This window comes from Papio anubis, chromosome 20, assembly GCF_008728515.1.
Source record: "Papio anubis isolate 15944 chromosome 20, Panubis1.0, whole genome shotgun sequence".
Taxonomy (NCBI): domain Eukaryota; kingdom Metazoa; phylum Chordata; class Mammalia; order Primates; family Cercopithecidae; genus Papio; species Papio anubis.
The window spans coordinates 48,075,191-48,095,594 of NC_044995.1; the positions used below are offsets into that span (position 1 = coordinate 48,075,191).

At 54.5% G+C, this 20,404-nt stretch overlaps 1 protein-coding gene across 6 annotated transcripts in view; it reads left to right on the plus strand.

Annotated features, from left to right (window-relative positions):
* The window catches only part of NFIC (nuclear factor I C), a 106,497-nt gene that overhangs the window by 16,819 nt on the left and 69,274 nt on the right, over window positions 1-20,404 (plus strand). For all 6 annotated transcript variants that reach the window (XM_003914650.5, XM_009193137.2, XM_021930530.2 and 3 more), the window contains exon 2: window positions 5,912-6,443. In XM_003914650.5, the coding sequence (XP_003914699.1) occupies window positions 5,912-6,443 (532 nt within the window). The remainder of the gene's footprint in view (window positions 1-5,911; window positions 6,444-20,404) is intronic.

The window sequence follows — 20,404 nt, forward strand, 5'->3', positions numbered from 1 at the left end:
TTCCATGCCACAGAATGTGCGGCAGGGCCTCAGGCTGTTCCCCGCTTCCTGGAAGATCGTCTGCGTCAAATGATGATCACAGCAATCGTGTCTGTAGTAATGGAAACACGCCAGTGTCTTGGAGGGGCCGAGGCGGGAGGATCGCTTGAGCCCAGGAATTCGAGACCAGCCTGGGCAACATAGCAAGACCCCCATCTCTAGTAAAAGTACAAAAATTAGCTGGGCATGGTGGCGCACCTGGAATCCCAGTTACTCGGGAGGCTGAGATACGAGAATCGCCTGAACCCAGGAGGTGGAGGTTGCAGTGAGCTGAGATCATGCCACCACCCTCCAGCCTGGGCAACAGAGTGAGACACTGTCTCAAAACAAAAAAAAAAAAAAAGGAAAGAAAATACCCCAGTGCCTTGGGAGGCTGAGGTGGGAGGATCACTTGAGCCCAGGAGTTTGAGACCAGCCAGGGCAACATAGTGAGTGAGACCCCATCTCTGCAAAAATAAAAATAAAAATTAGCCAGGCATACTGGTTTGCGCCTAGAGTCCCAGCTACTCGGGAAGCTGATGTGGGAGAATCGCTTGAGCCTGGGAGTTCAGGGCCCAAGTGACCTAAGATCATTCCAGTGAGACTCCCATCTTTTGTTTTGTTTTGTTTTGTTTTGTTTTGTTTTGTTTTGAGACGGAGTCTCGCTCTTGTCTTCCAGGCTGGAGTACAGTGGCGCGACCTCGGCTCACTGCAACCTCCACCTCCCAGGTTCAAGCGATTCTCCTGCCTCAGCCTCCTGAATAGCTGGGATTACAGATACCCGCCATCACGCCCGGCTAATTTTTTGTATTTTTAGGAGAGATGGGGTTTCAACATGTTGGCCAGGTTGATCTCAAACTCCAGACCTCAGATGATCCACGCGCCTCGGCCTCCCAAAGTACTGGGATTACAAGCATGAGATGCCCATCTCTTACACCAGGCTGAGATGCCCATCTCTTTTTTTTTTTTTTTTTTTTTTGAGACGGAGTCTGGCTCTGTCGCCCAGACTGGAGTGCAGTGGCCAGATCTCAGCTCACTGCAAGCTCCGCCTCCCAGGTTTACGCCATTCTCCTGCCTCAGCCTCCCGAGTAGCTGGGACTACAGGCGCCCGCCATGTCGCCCGGCTAGTTTTTTTGTATTTTTTTTTAGTAGAGATGGGGTTTCACTGTGTTAGCCAGGATGGTCTCAATCTCCTGACCTCGTGATCCACCCATCTCGGCCTCCCAAAGTGCTGGGATTACAGGCTTGAGCCACCGCGCCCGGCCCCATCTCTTAAAAATATTTTTAAAAAGTAATAAAAATAGCCCCGGCACTTTTTGGGAGGCTGAGACGGGCGGATCATGAGGTCAGGAGATTGAGACCATCCTGGCTAACACAGTGAACCCCTGCCTCTGCTAAAAAAAAAAAAAAAAAAAAAAACAAAAATTTAGTTGGGTGAGGTGGCGGGTGCCTGTAGTCCCAGCTGTTCGGGAGGCTGAGGCAGAATGTCGTGAACCCTGGAGGTGGAGTTTGCAGTGAGCTGAGATCGCACCACGGCACTTCAGCCTGGGTGACAGCGAGACTCCCTCTCAAAAAAAAAAAAAAAAAAAATCCCAATAGCAGTGTAAGTTGTAATGACAACAATAATCGCAGCATTAATAACAATGTAGCCCTTTGAGAGCTAGTGGGAGGAGAACAGGTTTCTGTGCTAGGAAGGGATCACCCCTGTCTGAAATGCCCAGCCCAGCCCTGTCAAGGCAGGGAGATGGCAAGTCAGTTTTGCTTCTCTTTCTCTTCTTTCTGCTTGAATTTATTCCGCCTTGAGGCTGAGAAACCAGGTCCCAGATGTTTTAAATTTATTTTATTTTATTTTATTATTATTTTTTTGAGACGGAGTCTTGCTCTGTCACCCAGGCTGGAGTGCAGTAGGGTGATCTCGGCTCACTGCAAGCTCCGCCTCCCAGGTTCATGCCATTCTCCTGCCTCAGCCTCCGAGTAGCTGGGACTACAGGCGCCCGCCACCACGCCCGGCTAGTTTTTTTTTTTTGTATTTTTAGTAGAGACGGGGTTTCACCATGTTAGCCAGAATGGTCTTGATCTCCTGACCTTGTGATCCACCTGCCTCGGCCTCCCAAAGTGCTGGGATTACAGGCTTGAGCCACCGCACCCGGCTATTTTTTATTTTTTTAGAGACAGGATCTTACTCTACTCCTAGGCTGGAGTGCAGTGGCACAATCACAGCTCACTGCAGCCTCAACCTCTGAGGCTCAAGTGATCCTCCCACCTCAGCCTCCTAAGTAGCTGGGATTACAGGCGTGCGCATGCAGCAATTACGCCCAGCTAATTATTTTTGTCATTTTTAGTAGAGACGGGGTTTTGACATATTGTCCAGGCTGGTCTGAAACTCTTGGGCTCAAGTGATCCATCCACCTTGGCCTCCCAAGTAACTGGGACTACAGGCGCGCACCACAAAAATTATGCCCAGTTAATTTTTGTAATTTTTGTAAAGATAGGGTTTTGCCTGCTGGGCGCAGTGACTCACACCTGTAATCCCAGCACTTTGGGAGGTTGAGGCAGGTGGATCACCGGAGGTCAGGAGTTCAAGACCAGCCTGGCCAACATGGTGAAACCCCATCTCTACTAAAAACACAAAAATTAGCTGGGCATAATGGTGTGTGCCTGTAATCCCAGCTACTTGGGAGGCTGAGGCAGGAGAATCGTTTGAACCCGGGAGGTGGAGGTTGCAGTGAGCCGCAATTGTGCCACTGCACTCCAGCCTGGGTGACAGGAGGGAAACTCCATCTCAAAAAAAAGAAAAAAGAGATGGTTTTTTGCCATGTTGCCCAGACTGGGATTGAACTAGGCTCAAGTGATCCGCCCACCTCTGCCTTCCAAAGTTCTGGGATTACAGGCATTAGCCACAGTGTCCAGCAGAGATCCCAAATGCTATGCAGACTCAGTTTCCCTTGCTGGAAAGTGGGAAGAATGGGAGGGGTCTGCCCACACCCGACAGGGAGCCGGGGGCCTCCCACTGCCCCACGTTGCTCTCCAAGGGGCTGCCGTTATTTTCGTGGGGAAGTCAGATATCTGAGTGCAGGTTCCAGTCCACCTCTGCCCCCCATGGCCAGGTTCCCCCTCAAGGCCTCAGTTTCCTCATCTGTAGCATGGGTTTTGTGGCTGCCCTCAGACACCGATTCATCATGATTTGGGAGTAGGTTGAAGTCCCAGCTCTGGCCTGGTCTCAGCGTCTCCCCAGCCCTCAGACTTCCCATCTCCAGAATGGGTCTGCAGGGAACGGGGTGGCCCCTCTCCCAGCTCTGAACCTTCGTGGCAGAGTGTCTGCTTCTCTGTTCTCTGTTTCTGTATCAGCACAGTGGGTTCATGGAAAGGGGAAAGGAGGGAGAGGACTCCACCTGGGATCTCTCCTCCCTCTGATTAATCCTGGTACCCTTTAATCTCGTATCTTTTGATGCAGAAATCCCCCACCTTTCCATCAGGCCCTGACCTCCAGGCGGGCCTAGTGTCTGCCTGTGGACCTCAGCCAGGCCTGTCTGTACATCTGCTCTGTAGGAATAAACTTTTGTACTCATTTTTTGTTTTCCCAAGACGGAGTCTTGCATTGTCACCCAGGCTGGAGTGCAGTGGCATGATCATCTCGGCTCACTGCAACCTCCGCCTCCCGGGTTGAAGCAATTCTCCTGCCTCAGCCTCCTGAGCAACTGGGATTACAGGCATGGCACCACCACGCCTAGCTAATTTTTGTATGTTTAGTAGAGACAGAGTTTTACCATGTTGGCCAGGCTGGTCTTGAACTCCTAACTTTGTGATCTGCCTGCCTCGGTCTCCCAAAGTGCTAGGATTTTTTTTTTTTTTTTTTTGAGACAGAGTCTCACTCTGTCACCCAGGCTGGAATGTAGTGGTGAGATCTCGGCTCACTGCCTCACTGCAACCTCTGCCTCCTGGGTTCAAGCAATTCTCCTGCCTCAGCCTCCTGAGTAGCTGGGACTACAGGCATGAGCCACCATACCCAGCTAATTTTTTGTACTTTTAGTAGAGATGAGGTTTCACCATGTTGGCCAAGCTGGTCTCAAACTCCTGACCTCAAGTGATCCGCCCACCTCAGCCTCCCAAAGTGCTGGGATTACAGGCATGAGCCACCGCGCCCCGCCTCATTTTTTTTTTTTTTTTTTTTTGTGAGTCAGGGGTCTCACTTCGTCACCCACTGGAGTACAATGGTGCAATCTTGGCTTACTGCAGCCTTGACCTCGTGGGCTCAATCGATTCTCCCACCTCAGCCTCCCAAGTAGCTGGGACTACAGGCATGCATCACCATGCCCAGCTAAGTTTTGTTTTTGTAGAAATGAGGCCTCACTATGTCATCCAGGCTGGTCTTGAACTCCTGGGCTCAAGCAGTCCTCCCGCTTTGGCCTCCCAAAGTGCTGGGATTACAGGTGTGAGCCACCATGCTTGACCACCTACCCTAGTTCTTTTTTTTTTTTTTTTTTTTTTTGAGACAGAGTTTCACTCTAGGCACCCAAACTGGAGTGCAATGGCGTGATCTTGGCCCACTGCAACCTCTGCCTCCTGGGTTCAAGCAATTCTCCTGTCTCAGCCTCCTGAGTAGCTGGGATTACAGGTGTGCTCCACTATGCCTGGCTACATTTTTTTGTATTTTTAGTAGGGATGGAGTTTTGCCATGTTGGCCGGGCTGGTCTTAAGCTCCTAACCTCAGGTGGTCCACCAGCCTCGGCTTCCCAAAGTGCTGAGATTACAGGTGTGAGCCACTGCACCCAGCCTTTTCTTTTCTTTTTTTCTTTTTTTTTTTTTTTTTTTTTTTGACAGTGTCTCACTCTATCACCCAGGCTGGAGTGCAGTGGCACCATCACAGCTAACTGAAGCATTAAACTCCTGGGCTCAAATGATCCTCCCACCTCAGCCTCCTGACGAGTTGGGACTATAGGTGCAAACCACCACGCCTGGCTAATTTTTGTTTTTTGTTTTGTTTTGTTTTGTTTTTGTTTGTTTGTTTTATAGAGATGGGGTTTTACCATATGGCTCAGACTGGGTCTCAAGCTCCTGGGCTAGGCAATCCTCCCTCCTCGGCCTCCCCAAGCGCTGGGATTACACGTGTGAGCCATTACACCCAGCCCAAGCCTAGTTGCAATAGGCAGAGAATAGGTCCATGACATCTTTGTTCTCCCAACCTCAGTTTTACCCATCTGTACAATGGGTCCTCCATGAGCTTCCACTTGGCCCCCTTAGCTTGCTCCATCTGTGTACTGGGGTTCGAGATAGGTCCTCCGTGTTCGGGCAGGGTGGCTCACACCTGTAATCCCAGCACTTCAGGAGGCTGAGAGCCAAGGTGGGCGGATCGTGAGGTCAGGAGATGGTGACCATCCTGGTCAACGTGGTGAAACCCCATCTCTCCTAAAAATACAAAAATTAGCTGAGTGTGGTGGTGGGCACCTGTCATCCCAGCTACTCGGGAGGCTGAGGCAGGAGAATTGCTTGAACCCGGGAGGTGGAGGTTGCAGTGAGCCGAGATGTGCCACTGCACTCCAACCTTGGCGATAAGAGCAAGACTCTGTCTCAAAAAAAATAAATAAATAAAAATGATGGTCCTCCACAAACTTCTGCGGTGATTTGTGCCTCTCACGTGGTCTAAGTCTCAGTTGGCTTATCTGGGTGATGGGTTCTTTCAGGTCCCTGATAAACTTCTCCTGGGTCCTCCCGGCCTTCTATGTGCCCCCGGTGGCGTGCACCGATCTGCAGCAATCCCCTGCCCACTTCTGCCCAGCCCCTCCCCCTCTGTGGGTCTGTCCAGGGCCCCTCCGACCTCAGCCTTTGGGGCCGGGCAGTGGGTCTGCTCTCCGTGTCCCTGGCACCCCTGACCTCTCGCCTCTCCGGCCTGCAGGATGAGTTCCACCCGTTCATCGAGGCCCTGCTGCCTCACGTCCGCGCCTTCGCCTACACCTGGTTCAACCTGCAGGCGCGGAAGCGCAAGTACTTCAAGAAGCACGAGAAGCGGATGTCGAAGGACGAGGAGCGGGCGGTCAAGGACGAGCTGCTGGGCGAGAAGCCCGAGGTCAAGCAGAAGTGGGCGTCGCGGCTGCTGGCCAAGCTGCGCAAGGACATCCGGCCCGAGTGCCGCGAGGACTTCGTGCTGAGCATCACCGGCAAGAAGGCGCCGGGCTGCGTGCTCTCCAACCCCGACCAGAAGGGCAAGATGCGGCGCATCGACTGTCTCCGGCAGGCGGACAAGGTGTGGCGGCTGGACCTGGTCATGGTCATCCTGTTCAAGGGTATCCCGTTGGAGAGCACCGACGGCGAGCGCCTGGTCAAGGCCGCGCAGTGTGGCCACCCGGTCCTGTGCGTGCAGCCGCACCACATCGGCGTGGCCGTCAAGGAGCTGGACCTCTACCTGGCCTACTTCGTGCGTGAGCGAGGTGAGGTGCGGCGGGCCTGAGCGGGGCGGCCATGGGGAGGGTGTCTGATGGCGGACGGGGCCTGAGGAGGGTCTGAGGGAGGAGGGGCTGAAAAGGATGGATGTGGTGGTCTGAGGGGGTGGCCGGAGGGCTGCCTTGATCGGGGAATGGGCCAGGAGGGTCTGGGAGGGAGGAGGGGGCCGGGTGGGTGGATGGATGGGGAGGGGTGGCCTGGACAAATAGGTCTGGAGGGAGGGAGGGGCCGTGGAATGGATGGAAGGAGGGAGGAGGCCGTGGTGGATGGGAACGGAAGAGGGAAGTGGGCCTTGAGCGTCTGGATCTGGGTGACACGGGGCCAGGAGGGTCTGAGGGAGGAGGCCGGTGGGTATAGATGTGATGTGGTGGTCTGAGAGGGGAAGTGGGCCTTGGAGAGCGTCTGACGGGGGTGACACGGGGCCAGGAGGGTCTGAGGGAGGAGGCCGGTGGGTATAGATGTGGATGTGGTGGAGGGAATGGAGAGGGTGGAAAAGAGAAATGGAGAGAGGAGGCTGTATATAGATGTGGATTCAGGAAACCAGGTGGTGAGGGCCTGGGAGAATGGATAGGTGGAGAGTTCAGGAGGAGGCAGTGGATATGGATGGGAAACCAAGGGAAAGACGGATGGGATGGATATGGAGGAGGCTGGTGCGTGTAGATGTGATGCAGTGATCCAAGGGGAGAGACGGGCCTGGGAGAGCGTCTGACGGGGGTGACACGGTGCAAGGAGTGTCTGAGGGAGGAGGCCAGTGCATGCAGGGCCCAGGGTAACTGCTGATGGGATGTGGAGGTCAGATGGAGGAGGCAGGCCTAGCAGAGGTCTCAAGTGAGAGATGGTACAAGGAGGTTTTTTTGACGGAGGAGGCGGGTGGGCTATGGTGCTCCAGTGGTGGAGGCAGGATCTCACCCTCACGTCTGAGGGAGGAAGCAGGAAGGCCCTTGAGGTCTTGGGGGATGAGAATGTCCTGGAGGGTCTTGGGTGCAACGGACGGCCTTGCTGGAAGCAGGGATGAGGAGAGGAGAGGGACAGACCATGCCAGCCCTCCAGGGAGAGCCGGGAGAGTCCAGGCACTGCTTCCTGTGAATGCTTGTTGGTTGATCGACTCCCAGACCACGCCAGCAGAGAGGCCTGATGAGCCTGGCCCTGCCAGCGGGCTGTTTGCCGGTGATCAAATGCCTGATGTTGAGACCAGCAAGCTTTGCGGGGGTGAGGAAATCCAAGCTGGCTTCCCAGAGGAGGAGGTGCAGCTGAGCTCAGCTCTGCAGGATGACCAGGCTGCAGTGAACAAGGGGATGCCCCAGGGGGCCTGGCAGGAGCGTGGAGGTGGGAGGCCTGACGCCTGTGCCTCTGGTTCCCGTGCTAAGAGCAGGGTTGGTCCTGTAGCTTCTTGGCTGTGTGGCCCGCTTGGACTTCAGTTTCTCCTGCCTGCCAAATGGTGGAGATGATCAGAGTCCGTAGCTGGATGGGGCTATGGGAGGTTCCAGAAGATCATGCGTGTAGCCACGTGCAGGGTGTCAGCTGCACCCCAAGACCTGAGTGGGTGCACAGCGCCCTTGCCATGCCCACCCAGGCTGTGTCTGGAGCACGCATGAACCCTCACACACCCAGGGGCTGCCAGAGCATGTGGGATGGGTGCATGCCAGACGCAGACCCATGCAGGTCACCAGCCCAACCCCAGCCCAGGCAGCACTCCATAGAAAGAGACAATTGCACAGCCTGAGAGGGAGGGGCGTTTCCCGGAACAAGGGGGACTCTGGGACCAGACTGCCCGTGCTCCAGACAAAGCCCTTCTTTTCCCCAGCTGTATGGACACAACCCTTTTCTGTGCCTCAGTTTCCTCCTTGGTGCAATGGGAGTAACAGCCATGCCACCTTCTAGAGCTGGTGCAAGAGTGAGACAGGGTCACGGGCTCCCAGGCTCTGTGGTGTGTGGAAGGAGAGCAGGGCAGAGTTACCCAGTATTTTTTTTGTTTTTTGTTTTTCCTGGAGACAGGGTCTCGCTCTGTCCCCCAGGCTGGAGTGCAGTGGTGTCATCTCGGCTCACTGTAGCCTCAACCTCCCAGGCTCAAGTGATCCTCCTGCCTCATCCTCCCAAGTAGCTGGGACTACAGGTGCACACCACCATGCCCAGCTATTTTTTAATATTTTTTTAGAGATGGAGTCTTGCTATATTGCCCAGGCTGGCCTCAAACTCCTGGGCTCAAGTCATCCTCCTGCCTTGGCCTCCCAAAGTGTTAGGATTACAGCAGGCAAGAGCCACTGCACCACACCAGTTACCCAGTCTTTTTTTTTTTTTTTTTTTGGGCGGGGGGAGATGGAGTTTCACCCTGTTGCCCAGGCTGGAGCGCAGTGATGTGATCTCGGCTCGCTGCAATCTCCACCTCCCGGGTTCAAGCGATTCTCCTGCCTCAGCCTCCCCAGTAGCTGCGATTACGGACGCCCGCCACCATGCCTGGCTAATTTTTGTATTTTTAGTAGAGAGAGTGTTTCACCATGTTGGCCAGGCTGGTCTTGAACTCCTGACCTCAAATGATCCACTGGCCTCAGCCTCCCAAAGTGCTGGGATTACAGGTGTGAGCCACCGTGCCCGGCAGTTACCCAGTCTTGATCTTGATTCTTTGACCTTGACCTTAGCATCTTTCTCCTCCCCCACTCCCACTAATGAGCAACAAACCTACTGGGGCTGGCTGTGAGGGGGCAGAGAGGTGGGCCGGGCGACTGCCTGTTGGGGGCAGGAGGCAGGGGCCACCGTGGGGGCGGGGGTGCTCATCGCCACGCAGGGCCAGACCTCTCTGCCACCACACATCTTCCTCGCCCGGCCCCGCCCCCACCTCCTCCGCGCTGAGCTGATAAAATTTTGAAGCGAGCTTTCTGCTGCAGTCAGCACAACCTCTGGGCACCTCCCCACCCCCACCCAGCCCCTCCCGCCTCTGCTCAGCAGGCAGGCCTGTGCCCCGGGTCAGGTTGGCCTCTCTGAGTGAGGGCTGCACCCTCCCTCGCCCCCAGCCTGCCCCCTTCGTCCCCAAGGGAATCCCTGCTTCATTTGGCCCCAGCAGGCCACACACCCCCCAGATTGGCCCCAGCAGGCCACACCCCCCCCCCCAGCCATGCCACCTGCCCACTGCGAGTGCTCTATCTCCTCATGGGGGTGAGAGCTGGGCCTGGACTCCAACCCCAGCTCAGCTGCCCACTGGCTGGGTGATCTGGGGCCGGTCACTCACCCTCTCTGTGCTTCATTTCCTTGTCTATAAACTGGAGGGCTCAAAAATGGTTGCCCTGTGGGAAATGTCACGTGCCCAGGGTGAGGGCTCAGTAAACCACCATGAGGCACCGTGAAGACCAGGCATTAGGCATGGGGCTAGGGCCCTCCATGGTTATCGTTACTAACGTTATCCTCTTCAGGATTGGTTTGTTTGTTTGTTTTTGTTTTCATTTTTGTTTTGAGATGGAGTCTTGCTGTGTCGCCCAGGCTGGAGTGCAGTGGCGCGATCTCGGCTCACTGCAAGCTCCGCCTCCCAGGTTTAAGCAATTCTCCCGCCTTAGCCTCATGTGAGTAGCTGGGACTACACACGCCCACCACCACGTCCGGCTAATTTTTGTATTTTTAGTACAGACGGAGTTTTGCCATGTTGGCCAGGCTAGTCTCCAGCTCCTAACCTCAGGTGATCCACCCACCTCGGCCTCCCAAAGTGCTGGGATTACAGGCGTGAGCCACCACAACTGGTCTTGTTTTTTAGTTTTTGCAGAGATAGGGTTTCGTCATGTTGCTCAGGCTGATCTCGAACTCCTGGGCTCGAGTGATCCTCCTGCCTCGGCCTCCCAAAGTGCCAGGATTACAGGCGTGACCCCCTGCGCCTGGCCCATGCTCCTCATTCTGAGTATAATCTCCCACTGCCAGGCCTTTCCTTATGCTGTTCCCTGAACATAGAATGTCTTTCCCATATGGAAAACCCCAACTCTGGCTGGGTGTGGTGGCTCATGCCTATAATCCCAGCACTTTGGGAGGCCATGGCAGGTGACTCTCCTGAGCTCAGGAGCTCGAGACTAGCCTGGGCAACATGGCAAAACCCCGTCCCTACCAAAAATGCAAAAAATTAGCCACCTGCCTGGCTAGAAATTCTTGCCCATTCTCACAGCTGCCCTGTGAGGCAGGGATCATTGCTGTATGTTTTTTGTTTGTTTGTTTGTTTGTTTGTTTGTTTTAGATGGGGTTTCACTCTGTCACCCAGGCTGGAGTGCAGTGGCGCGATCTCGGCTCACTGCAACTGCTGCTTCCTAGGTTCAAGCAGTTCTTGTGCCTCTGCCTCTCGAGTAGCTGGGATTACAGGCAAGTGCCACCACGCCTGGTCGGTTTTTGTGGTTTTAGTAGAGACTGGGTTTTACCATGTTGGCCAGGCTGCTCTCGAACTCCTGGCCTCAAGTGATCTGCCCGCCTCGGTCTCCCAAAGTGCTGGGATGACAGGCGTGAGCCACCGTGCCCAGCCTGCTGTATGCATTTTACAGAGGAGGAAACAGGCTCAGAGGAGGAATCTGACCTGCTGAGGTCACACAGCTGAGACTGGGCCAGGTGGGATTTGGACTCAAGCAGCGTCTACCTCTGCCCTGTCCTTGACACCAGCCTCGTCCTCTGTTAAGTGTCGGAAGGGGATGGGCGGAAATTGTGGTGCGTGAGGGAGCAGTCTGCTGGCATGGTGTGGTCACCTTCTAGCACGGTTGTGTGAGGATCTCACAGGCTGAGGTCTTACATAGGGTCCCCAGGCTGTGGCTGGCCTCAAGGCCTCCAAGCTGATCCTGGCAGTTGTCACCTTGACAGCAGGAGGACTGGCCACCAGCTTCCTTTTCCGAACCGAGAGTCCCCTTGGCTGTGGAGCGTCCTGGCCCAGCCAGAGTGCAGCGTCTGGCTTTCATCAGCCCTGCTGGGCAGCTGAGACCCTGGGATAGATGCGGAGGGAGGGATGGGCATAGGGCCTTGGTTGGCCTCTTGGGGTATGCAGGGTGGATGTCGGTGGAGGGGCACCTGCCACGGGGCTGAAAGCAGCCACCACTTGCAGTGTCACAGGCGAGAGAGGGGGCCGGGCGAAGTGGCTCCCGCCTGTCATTCCAGCACTTTGGGAGGCTGAGGCGGGTGGATCACCTGAGGTCAGGAGTTCGAGGCCAGCCTGGCCAACATGGTGAAACCCCATCTCTACTAAAAATACAAGAATTAGCCAGGCGTGGTGGTGGGCATCTGTAGTCCCAGCTACTCGGGAGGCTGAGGCAGGAGAATTGCTGGAACCCGGGGGGTTGCAGTGAGCCGAGATCGCGATACTGCACTCCAGCCTGAGTGACAGAGTGAGACTCTGTCTCAAAAAATAAAAATTAAAATTAATGAGGGCGTTGGGGCGGCAGGAAAACAAAGCAGGGAGGGACGTGGAGAGGGGCTGGGGGCCACTCTGGATGGGGAGGGCTTCTCTGAGGAGGCATCTTTGAGGTGAGGCTTAAAGGGGGTGAGGGAGCCTGGGGAGGCTGGAGGGAGGGGGCACTGGATGGGTTGTAGCCAGTACGAAGGCCTGGAGCCCAGGAACAGCATGTGGAGCTGGCTGGATGTTCAGGGGGTAGTGAGTGGCGAGGGCCGCCCTGTGGCCTCCCGGTGAGGGTGACCAGCCGGGGATGGGGCGGGAGAGGGTGACCCGGGTGTTCTCTGACCTGCCACGTGCTGGTGAAGGAGGCTGCAGGAACCAGGGCCCAGAGAGGGAAGCCGCCTGCCCGCCCAGGGACTAAACCCAGCCAGGCCTCCCCGCCCCCTCTGGCAGCCCAAGAAACCTGAGGCGCGGGCGGGCACCATGCCAGGGCTGGGTGGAGGAGGGGCTGCCAGGCCCGCCCGCCCCAGCAGCTGCCAGCCCGCCCCAAGCCGCCAGCCCAGATGGTGCCCATCTGCTGACGCCGCCATGGGCCAGCCTCCCGTTCCCGCCTTGCGTCGTGCCAAGCTCCTGCAGTCCAGCGCCTGGAATGGCGCGGTGGGCAGAGCCCGGCCTGGGAAGCTCACAGCATGCCAGAGAGGCTGCCCTGGGTGCCCTGGAGAGGGTGGCAGGAGAAACGTAGGAAGGGGAGGTCCCCAGCACTTCCTGGGTGGAACTGGGGAGCAAGGACCCGAACAGGGATGATGATGGCGGCAGACACACATGGAGTTACCTCTGTGTGCCAGGCTCCGAAGCCACTGTCACCCTAACTGGTTTAATTCTCTCCCCCATCCAAGGAGGAAGGGACTTAGACCTTCTGTTGTGTTCTAGTGGAGGAAGCAGAGACCCAGAGATGGTCAGTCACTTGTCCAAGGTCACACAGCTCCTCAGGGGCAGAGCCGGAATGAGTGTCCAGAACCCCTGTGAAAAAGGGATTGAGGCCGGGCGAGGCAGCTCACACCTGTAATCCCAACACTTTGGGAGGCTGAGGCAGGAGGATCACTTGAGGCCAGGAGTTTGAGACCAGCCTGGGCAACGTAGCAAGACCCCCCCCCCAACACACAACTTTTTAAAAAATAAACCGGGTGTGGTGGTGTATACCTGTAGTCCCAGCTACTCGGGAGGCTGAGAAGGGAGGATGGCTTGAGCCTAGGAGTTGGAGGTTGCAGTGAGCTGTGATCTCGTCACTGCATTCCAGCCTGGGTGACAAAGCAAGACCTCATCTCTAAAAACTGGTTTTTTTTAAAAGGGGTGATTGAGGCCAGTTGTGGTGGTTCACACATGTAATCCCAGCTACACAGGAGGCTGAGGCAGGAGAGTCGCTTGAACTTGGGAGGCGGAAGTTACAGTGAGCTGAGATCGCACCACTGCACTCCAGCCTGGGTGACAGAGTGAGACCCTGTCTCAAAAAAAGGAGGGGAGTATTGAAATCCCTTAAACCTCTTTTCAAAAACAAACGGAAAGTACCCTTTGAGGTTATCTATTGGAAGCCACACCCTCTGAGTCATCTGGATCATACAGTACAGTCTGTGCACACTCAGGGAGTGAAGGAATGAAGGAATGAATGAATGAATGAATGAATGAGGTGAACCCTATGGAAGGGGACCAAGCCCGGGGCCAGGGTGTCCATGAAACTCATCCTGAGCTTGACGGCAGGAGAAAAGGGTCTCAACCTGGGAGTGAGGGGCCTGGGTTAACCACAGTGCTGCCCTGGCTTGCTGTGTGGCTTTGAGAAAAGTCCTGCCCTCTCTGGCCTGGGGTTGAGGGGAGAGGAGGGTGGGAACGGGCAGCCTTGTGGGCCACAGACAGGAGCAAGCCGGGTCCTCACGGAAAGCCTCCCAGCCTCTTCCGCTTTTATTGATCTTCATCCCGGCTGTGGGTTGCCGCGCTGGGGAGACAGAGAGGCCGTGAGCATGGGTGACGGTGCCCGTTTATTTGTACGGTGGACAGAATTTGTGTTTTCGTGTGCTCCAGGCGGTGTGGGGCATATTCTCCTCTTTGAGCCTCTGTAGAATGCAGAGAATCAGAGCTGTGCCTGGCGCGTTAAGGATCGTAGTCAGTGGGCCGGCGCGGTGGCCCACGCCTGTAATCCTAGCACTTTGGGAAGCCGAGGCGGGCGGATCACAAGGTCAGGAGATCGAGACCATCCTGGCTAACACGGTGAAACCCCGTCTCTACTAAAAATACAAAAAAATTAGCCGGGCGCGGTGGCAGGTGCCTGTAGTCCCAGCTACTCGGGAGGCTGAGGCAGGAGAATGGCGTGAACCCAGGAGGCAGAGTGAGCCAAGATCCCGCCACTGTACTCCAGCCTGGGCGACAGAGACAGACTCCGTCTCAAAAAAAAAAAAAAAAAAAGGATTGGAATCTATGGTCTCTGAGAAGCATACAGAAGGCACTCAATAAATGCTCATTTCCTCCCTGGATCCTCTCCCCAACCCCAGGAGGGAAGGAGGGAGGCGCCGGTGCTGCCACAAAACCCCAGGTCTCCTTTTCCCAACCCAGTGAGCCAGCGGGGGCACCAGTGACCCAGGAGTGGTTGTTGCCAGAAGCTGTCACCCTCTCCAGGTGTCTGGACAGCAGAGGGGTTCCTGGTAGCAGCAGCCTGGTACCCCCCAGGGCCGGGCAGCCAGGTGTGTCAGCCGTCTGTCTTTGCAGAGAAGGTGGCTGCCGGGTGTGAGTCGCAGACACCAGCTGATGGTGTATTTATAGCGATGGCAGGAGTCCGCGGGGCACACGTCAGTGGTAAAGGGGCGGGCAGGTGGGGTCCAGCTCCCACAGCAGACGAGAGCCCACCAGGACTGGCCAGGGAGCTGAGCAGAGTGTCAGGGAGAATGAGGGGCACGTTCTCCAGCTGGGAGGCCCAGGCTCACACCCCTCCGCTCAGGAACTGCGTGATGTTTGCCAAGCAGCGTTGGAGCTGCAGGCCTCAGTTTCCTCCCCCCGCAAATGGGGTTGATAATAATGCTGCCCACCTAATAGGGCTGCATAGGATCCAGTTAGTGCATGAAAAGCGTGAGGATAGGGCCAGGTATACAGTTAGCACTCAAAAGTGATTTGTTGCCTGGAAAAGGGAGGGAATCCAGACATGGGCTATAATGTGGATGCACCTCGAGGACGTCACGCTCAGTGAAATAAGCCAGACACAGAAGGACAAATCCTGTGTGGTTCCACTCCTAGGAGGTCCCTGGAGTCGCCAGATTCACAGAGAAAGTAGGATGGGGGATGCCAGGGGCTGGGGAGGGGGCTGAGGAGAGAGAATGTTTCATGGGGACAGAGTTTCAGTTTGGGAAGATGAGAAGGTTCTGGAGAGGATGGTGGTAATGGTTGTACAACCCTGTGAAATACACTTAATGCAGGGTTAATGCCGCTGAACTTAGAAATGGTTAAAAGAGAGGCAGGAGGATTGCTTAAGGCCAGGAGTTCGAGACCAGCCTGGGCAACACAGCGAGACCTCATCTCTACAAAAAATGTAAAAATTATCTAGGCGTGGTTGCACGCACTTGTGGTCCCATCTACTCAGGAGGCTGAGGCAGGAGGATCGCTTGAGCCCAGGAGTTTGAGGCTGCAGTGAGCTATGATCACACCACTGCACTCCAGCCTGGGCCACAGAGCAAGACCTTGTCTCAAAACCAGAACCACTCCCCACAAAAAAATGGTAAATTTACGTTATCTAGATTTTACCACAATCTAAAAATGTAGTTCTAGTTGTGAATAATGACAATAACAAGTAATAATGTTATATATAGGGCCGGCTGCAGTGGCTCTACTAAAAATACCAAAATTAGCCGGGCATAGTGACGCAAGCTTATAATCCCAGCTACTCGGGAGGCTGAGGCAGGAGAATCATTTGAACTGATTCTCAAGTGGAGGTTGCAGTGAGCCGAGATCATGCCACTGCACTTCAGCCTGGGGGACAGAGCAAGACTCCATCTCAAAAAAAAAAAAAAAAAAAGAGAGAGAGATATTATCTCATTTAAATTGCTAGGCACCCCCTATGCTCAATTCACAGATGAAGCAGTAAAGCACAGCGTTGACAAGAAACTCACCCAGGGTTACACAGCTGTCTGCAGGGCAGAGCCGGACAAGAACCACAGTGATGATGGTCATGATAATGACAATAATAACTACTGTGCTGTCACCACAGACACTATTTTTTTTATTTATTGTTGCATGATTATATACGACATGTTGCTAATTATTACATTGTAACATATGTAACTTTTTTTTTTTTTGAAACCGAGTCTCACTCTGTTGCCCAGGCTGGAGGGCAGTGGCGCAATCTCAGCTCACCACAACCTCCGCCTCCCGGGTTCAAGTGATTCTCCTGCCTCAGCCTCCCGAGGAGCTGGGACTACAGGCGCCTACCACTATGCCCGGCTACTTTTTGTATTTTTAGTAGAGATTGGTTTTCAGTATGTTGGCCAGGCTGGTCTCGAACTCCTGACCTCGTGGTCCACCTGCCTTGGCCTCCCAAAGAGCTGGGATTACAGGTGTGAGCCACCGTGCCTGGCCTACGCCTGGCTAATTTTTGTTTGTTTGTTTGTTTGTTTGTTTGTTTGTTTTTGAGACGGAGTCTGGGTCTGTTGCCCAGGCTGGAGTGCAGTGACCGGATCTCAGCTCACTGCAAGCTCTGCCTCCCGGGCTTACGCCATTCTCCTGCCTCAGCCTCCCGAGTAGCTGCGACTACAGGCGCCCGCCACCTTGCCTGGCTAGTTTTTTGTATTTTTTTTTTTTTTTTAGTAGAGATGGGGTTTCACCGTGTTAGCCAGGATGGTCTCGATCTCCTGACCTCGTGATCCGCCCATCTCGGCCTCCCAAAGTGCTGGGATTACAGACTTGAACCACCGCGCCCGGCCAATTTTTGTATTTTTATTAGAGACAGGGTTTTACCATATTGGCCGGTTTGGTCTCGAACTCCTGACCTCAGGTGATCTACCTGCCTTGGCCTCCCAAAATGCTGGGATGACAGGCGTGAGCCACCGCGCCCGGCCTAAATGAGACAATATCTATGAAAAAACTAACCCTTTGCACGTGATGAGTGCTGGGAACTGGTGGGCTCTTTGAGGAGTAGGTCCTACCACCACCCTGCAGATGCCCTTACCCAGCAGAATGCTGGTTTCTGCATGAATGCATTTGTGTGGGGACTCCCGAGATAGCCCCTGAGGGGCCCTCATTCACCCGGGTGGGGCCCAGGCCCTCCCAGAGCCAGTGGGAGGGGGAGGCGGCTTGTTGCACCTGTGATACCCCCCGTTGTGACTGGGCTGCAGTTGTCACCCTGGCCCCGTGCCCGGGAAGCCAAGGGGAGGCTGAGGGCAGCTAGGGACAGCTCCGTGCCCATGGGCCCCTCCAGCCAGCTGCCAGGCCAGCCCCCTCCCTCCAGCTGGGCGTGGGCAGGAAGTCACTGATGGTCAGGGTTGGTGAGGGGTGAAGCAGGGGGCATTTGGGGACACCAGATGTCTTGTCCAGATGGGGAAACTGAGGCCCAGAGAGGGGCAAGGCATTGCCCAGGGTTGCCCAGGAAGGGTCTTGGCTCTTATCCCTTCTAAGTCCCATCTTTATTTTTATTTTTTATTTTTTTGGAGACGGAGTTTTGCCCCATTGCCCAGGCTGGAGTGCAGTGGCATGATCTCGGCTTGCTGCAACCTCCGCCTCCTCAGTTCGAGCGATTCTCCCACCTCAGCCTCCCGAGTAGCTGGGATTACAGGTGCCCGCCACCACGCCCAGCTAATTTTGTATATTTGGTAGAGATGGAGTTTCACCATGTTGGCCAGGCTGGTCTCGAACTCCTGACCTCGTGATCCACCAGACTCAGCCTCCCAAAGTGTTGGGATTACAGGTGTGAGCCACCACACCCAGCCTGAATCCCGTCTTTAGGTCTGCTTGACTGTTCCAAGGCCACCCAGAGGGGTGGTAGGGACAGCAAGGAGGGACCCCAGGGTCTTAAGGCAGAGGATCTGCCGGAGGAGAGGGAGAAGCAGGTTCTGAGGGGAGGGAGGCGTAAGAATCCTGACGCTGAAGTGGTTTCCAGATTCTCCAGGGCACGAGTCCTGAAATCCCCAAGGCCTGAGTTCTAGAATTTCTTCCACTGGGGTCCTGACCACACAGGCGATTCTAGAATACTCCTAGGTGAATTCCAGACCCAGGGGTCCAGGAGAAATAGAATGTTGGCCGGGCGCGGTGGCTCACACCTGTCATCCCAGCACTTTGGGAGACCAAGGGGGGCGGATCACTTGAGGTCAGGATTTCGAGACCAGCCTGGCCAACATGATGAAACTTAGTCTCTACTAAAAATACAAAAATGAGCCGGGCGTGGTGGCGCGAATCTGTAATCCCAGCTACTCGCCGAAGGCTGAGACAGAAGAATCACTTAAACCAAGGAGGCAGAGGTTGCAGTGAGCCGAGATCGCGCCACTGCACTCCAGCCTGGGCAACAGAGTGAGACTCTGTCTCAAAAAAAAAAAAAAAAAGAATTCCTACCACACATATAATTTAATATTTTTCTGGTCCTCACACTTAAGCGTGTAAATTTAAATATACTGGGAGAATTCATTTTAACATTATTTTTTAACATTATTTTAAATAACGTTAATTTTTTTTTTTCTTGAGATAGAGTCTCGCACTGTCGCCCAGGCTGGAGTGCAGTGGTGCAATCTCGGCTCACTGCAACCTCCACCTCCTGGGTACAAGCAATTCTCCTGCTTCAGCCTCCCAAGTAGTAACATTAAAATGTTTAATTTTAACATTATTTATTTAACCTAGGGCATCCGGAATATTACCATTGCAATCCATAAGCAATAGGAAAAATTATTGGCCGGGCACAGTAGTTCACGCTTGGAATCCCAGCACTTTGGGAGGCTGAGGTGGGAGGATTGCTTGAGGTCAGCAGTTCGAGACCAGCCTGGCCAACATAGTAAGACCTTGTCTCTACAAAAACATTTAAAAATCAGCCAGGCGTGGTGGCGTGAACCTGCGGTCCCAGCTACTCAGGAGGCTGAGGTGGGAGGATCGCTTGAGCCCAGGAATTCGAGGCTCCAATGAGCTGTGATTGTGCCACTGCACTCCAGCCTGGATGACAGAGCAAGACTTCAACTCAAAAAAAAGTTATCGAGGTAGTTTATGGTCTTCTTTTTTTTTCCCCCTACACTAAGTCTGAAATTTGGACAGACCAGATTTCAAGCACTGGATGGCACATGCGGCCAGTGGCTGTTGTATTAGGCAGGCCGTGCTAAGACATCTGAGTTATAGAGCCGGGGTTCTCGACGCCCGGGCCACAGACGGGTACCAGGCCTGTGAGGAACCCGGCCACACAGCAGGAGCTGAGCTTCCCGCAAGTGACCATTCTCACCTGGGCTCTGCTTCCCGTCAGATCAGCGGGCGGCTTTAGATGCCATAGGAGCGTGAACCCCACTGTGAACTGCGCATAGGAGGGATCTAGGTTGTGTGCTCCTTATGCGAATCTGACTAATGTCTGATGATCTGAGGTGAGGCAGTTTCATCCCAGAACCATCTCCCCACTCACCCCGTCCCTGGAAAAAAATTGTCTTTCATGACATCGGTTCCTGGGGCCAAAAAAGGTTGGAGGCTGCTGTTCTAGAGAATTCGGAAGATCTCCAATCTCCCAAGTTGGGTTCTTGAAAATGTGAGGGCAAGTTCTAAACCTTCCAAACTGGTTGCTTGAAAATCCAAGGAGGCCGGGCGCGGTGGCTCACGCCTGTCATCCCAGCACTTTGGGAAGCCGAGGCAGGCGGATCTCTTGAGGTCAGGAGTTTGAGACCAGCCTGATCAACATGGTGAAACCCCATCTCTACTAAAAATACAAAAATCAGCCGGGTGTGGTGGTGGGCGCCTGTAATCCCAGCTACTGGGGAGGCTGAGGCAGGAGAATCGCTTGAACCCAGAAGGTGGAGGCTGCAGTCAGCCAAGATCACACCACTGTACTCCAGCCTGGGCAACAGAGTGAGACTCTTAATTCTTTTGCCCAGGCTGGAGTGCAGCGGTGCGATCACAGCTCAGTGCAGCCTTCAACTCCCAAGTTCAAGCACTCCTTCCACCGTAGCCTCCCAAGTTGCTGGGATTACAGGCGCCCACCACCACAGTGGAATTTTTTTTTTTTTTTCAGTAGAGATGAGGTCTCACTATGTTGCCCAGGCTGGAGTGCAGTGGTGGAATCATAGCTCACTGCAGCCTCAATCTCCCAGGCTCAAGTGATCCTCCTGCTTTAGCCTCCCAGGTAGTGTAGTACAGGCGTGCACCACTACACCTGGCTGATTTTTTATTTATTTATTTATTTATTTATTTATTTATTTATTTAATGAGATGGAGTCTCGCTCTGTTGCCCAGGCTGAAGTGCAGGGATGTGATCTCGGCTCACTGCAACCACCTCCCAGGTTCAAGCGATTCTTCTGCCTCAGCCTCCGGAGTAGCTGGGATTACAGGCACTCGCCACCACGCCCGGCTAATTTTTGTATTTTTAGTAGAGACGGGGTTTCTCTATGTTAGCCAGGCTGG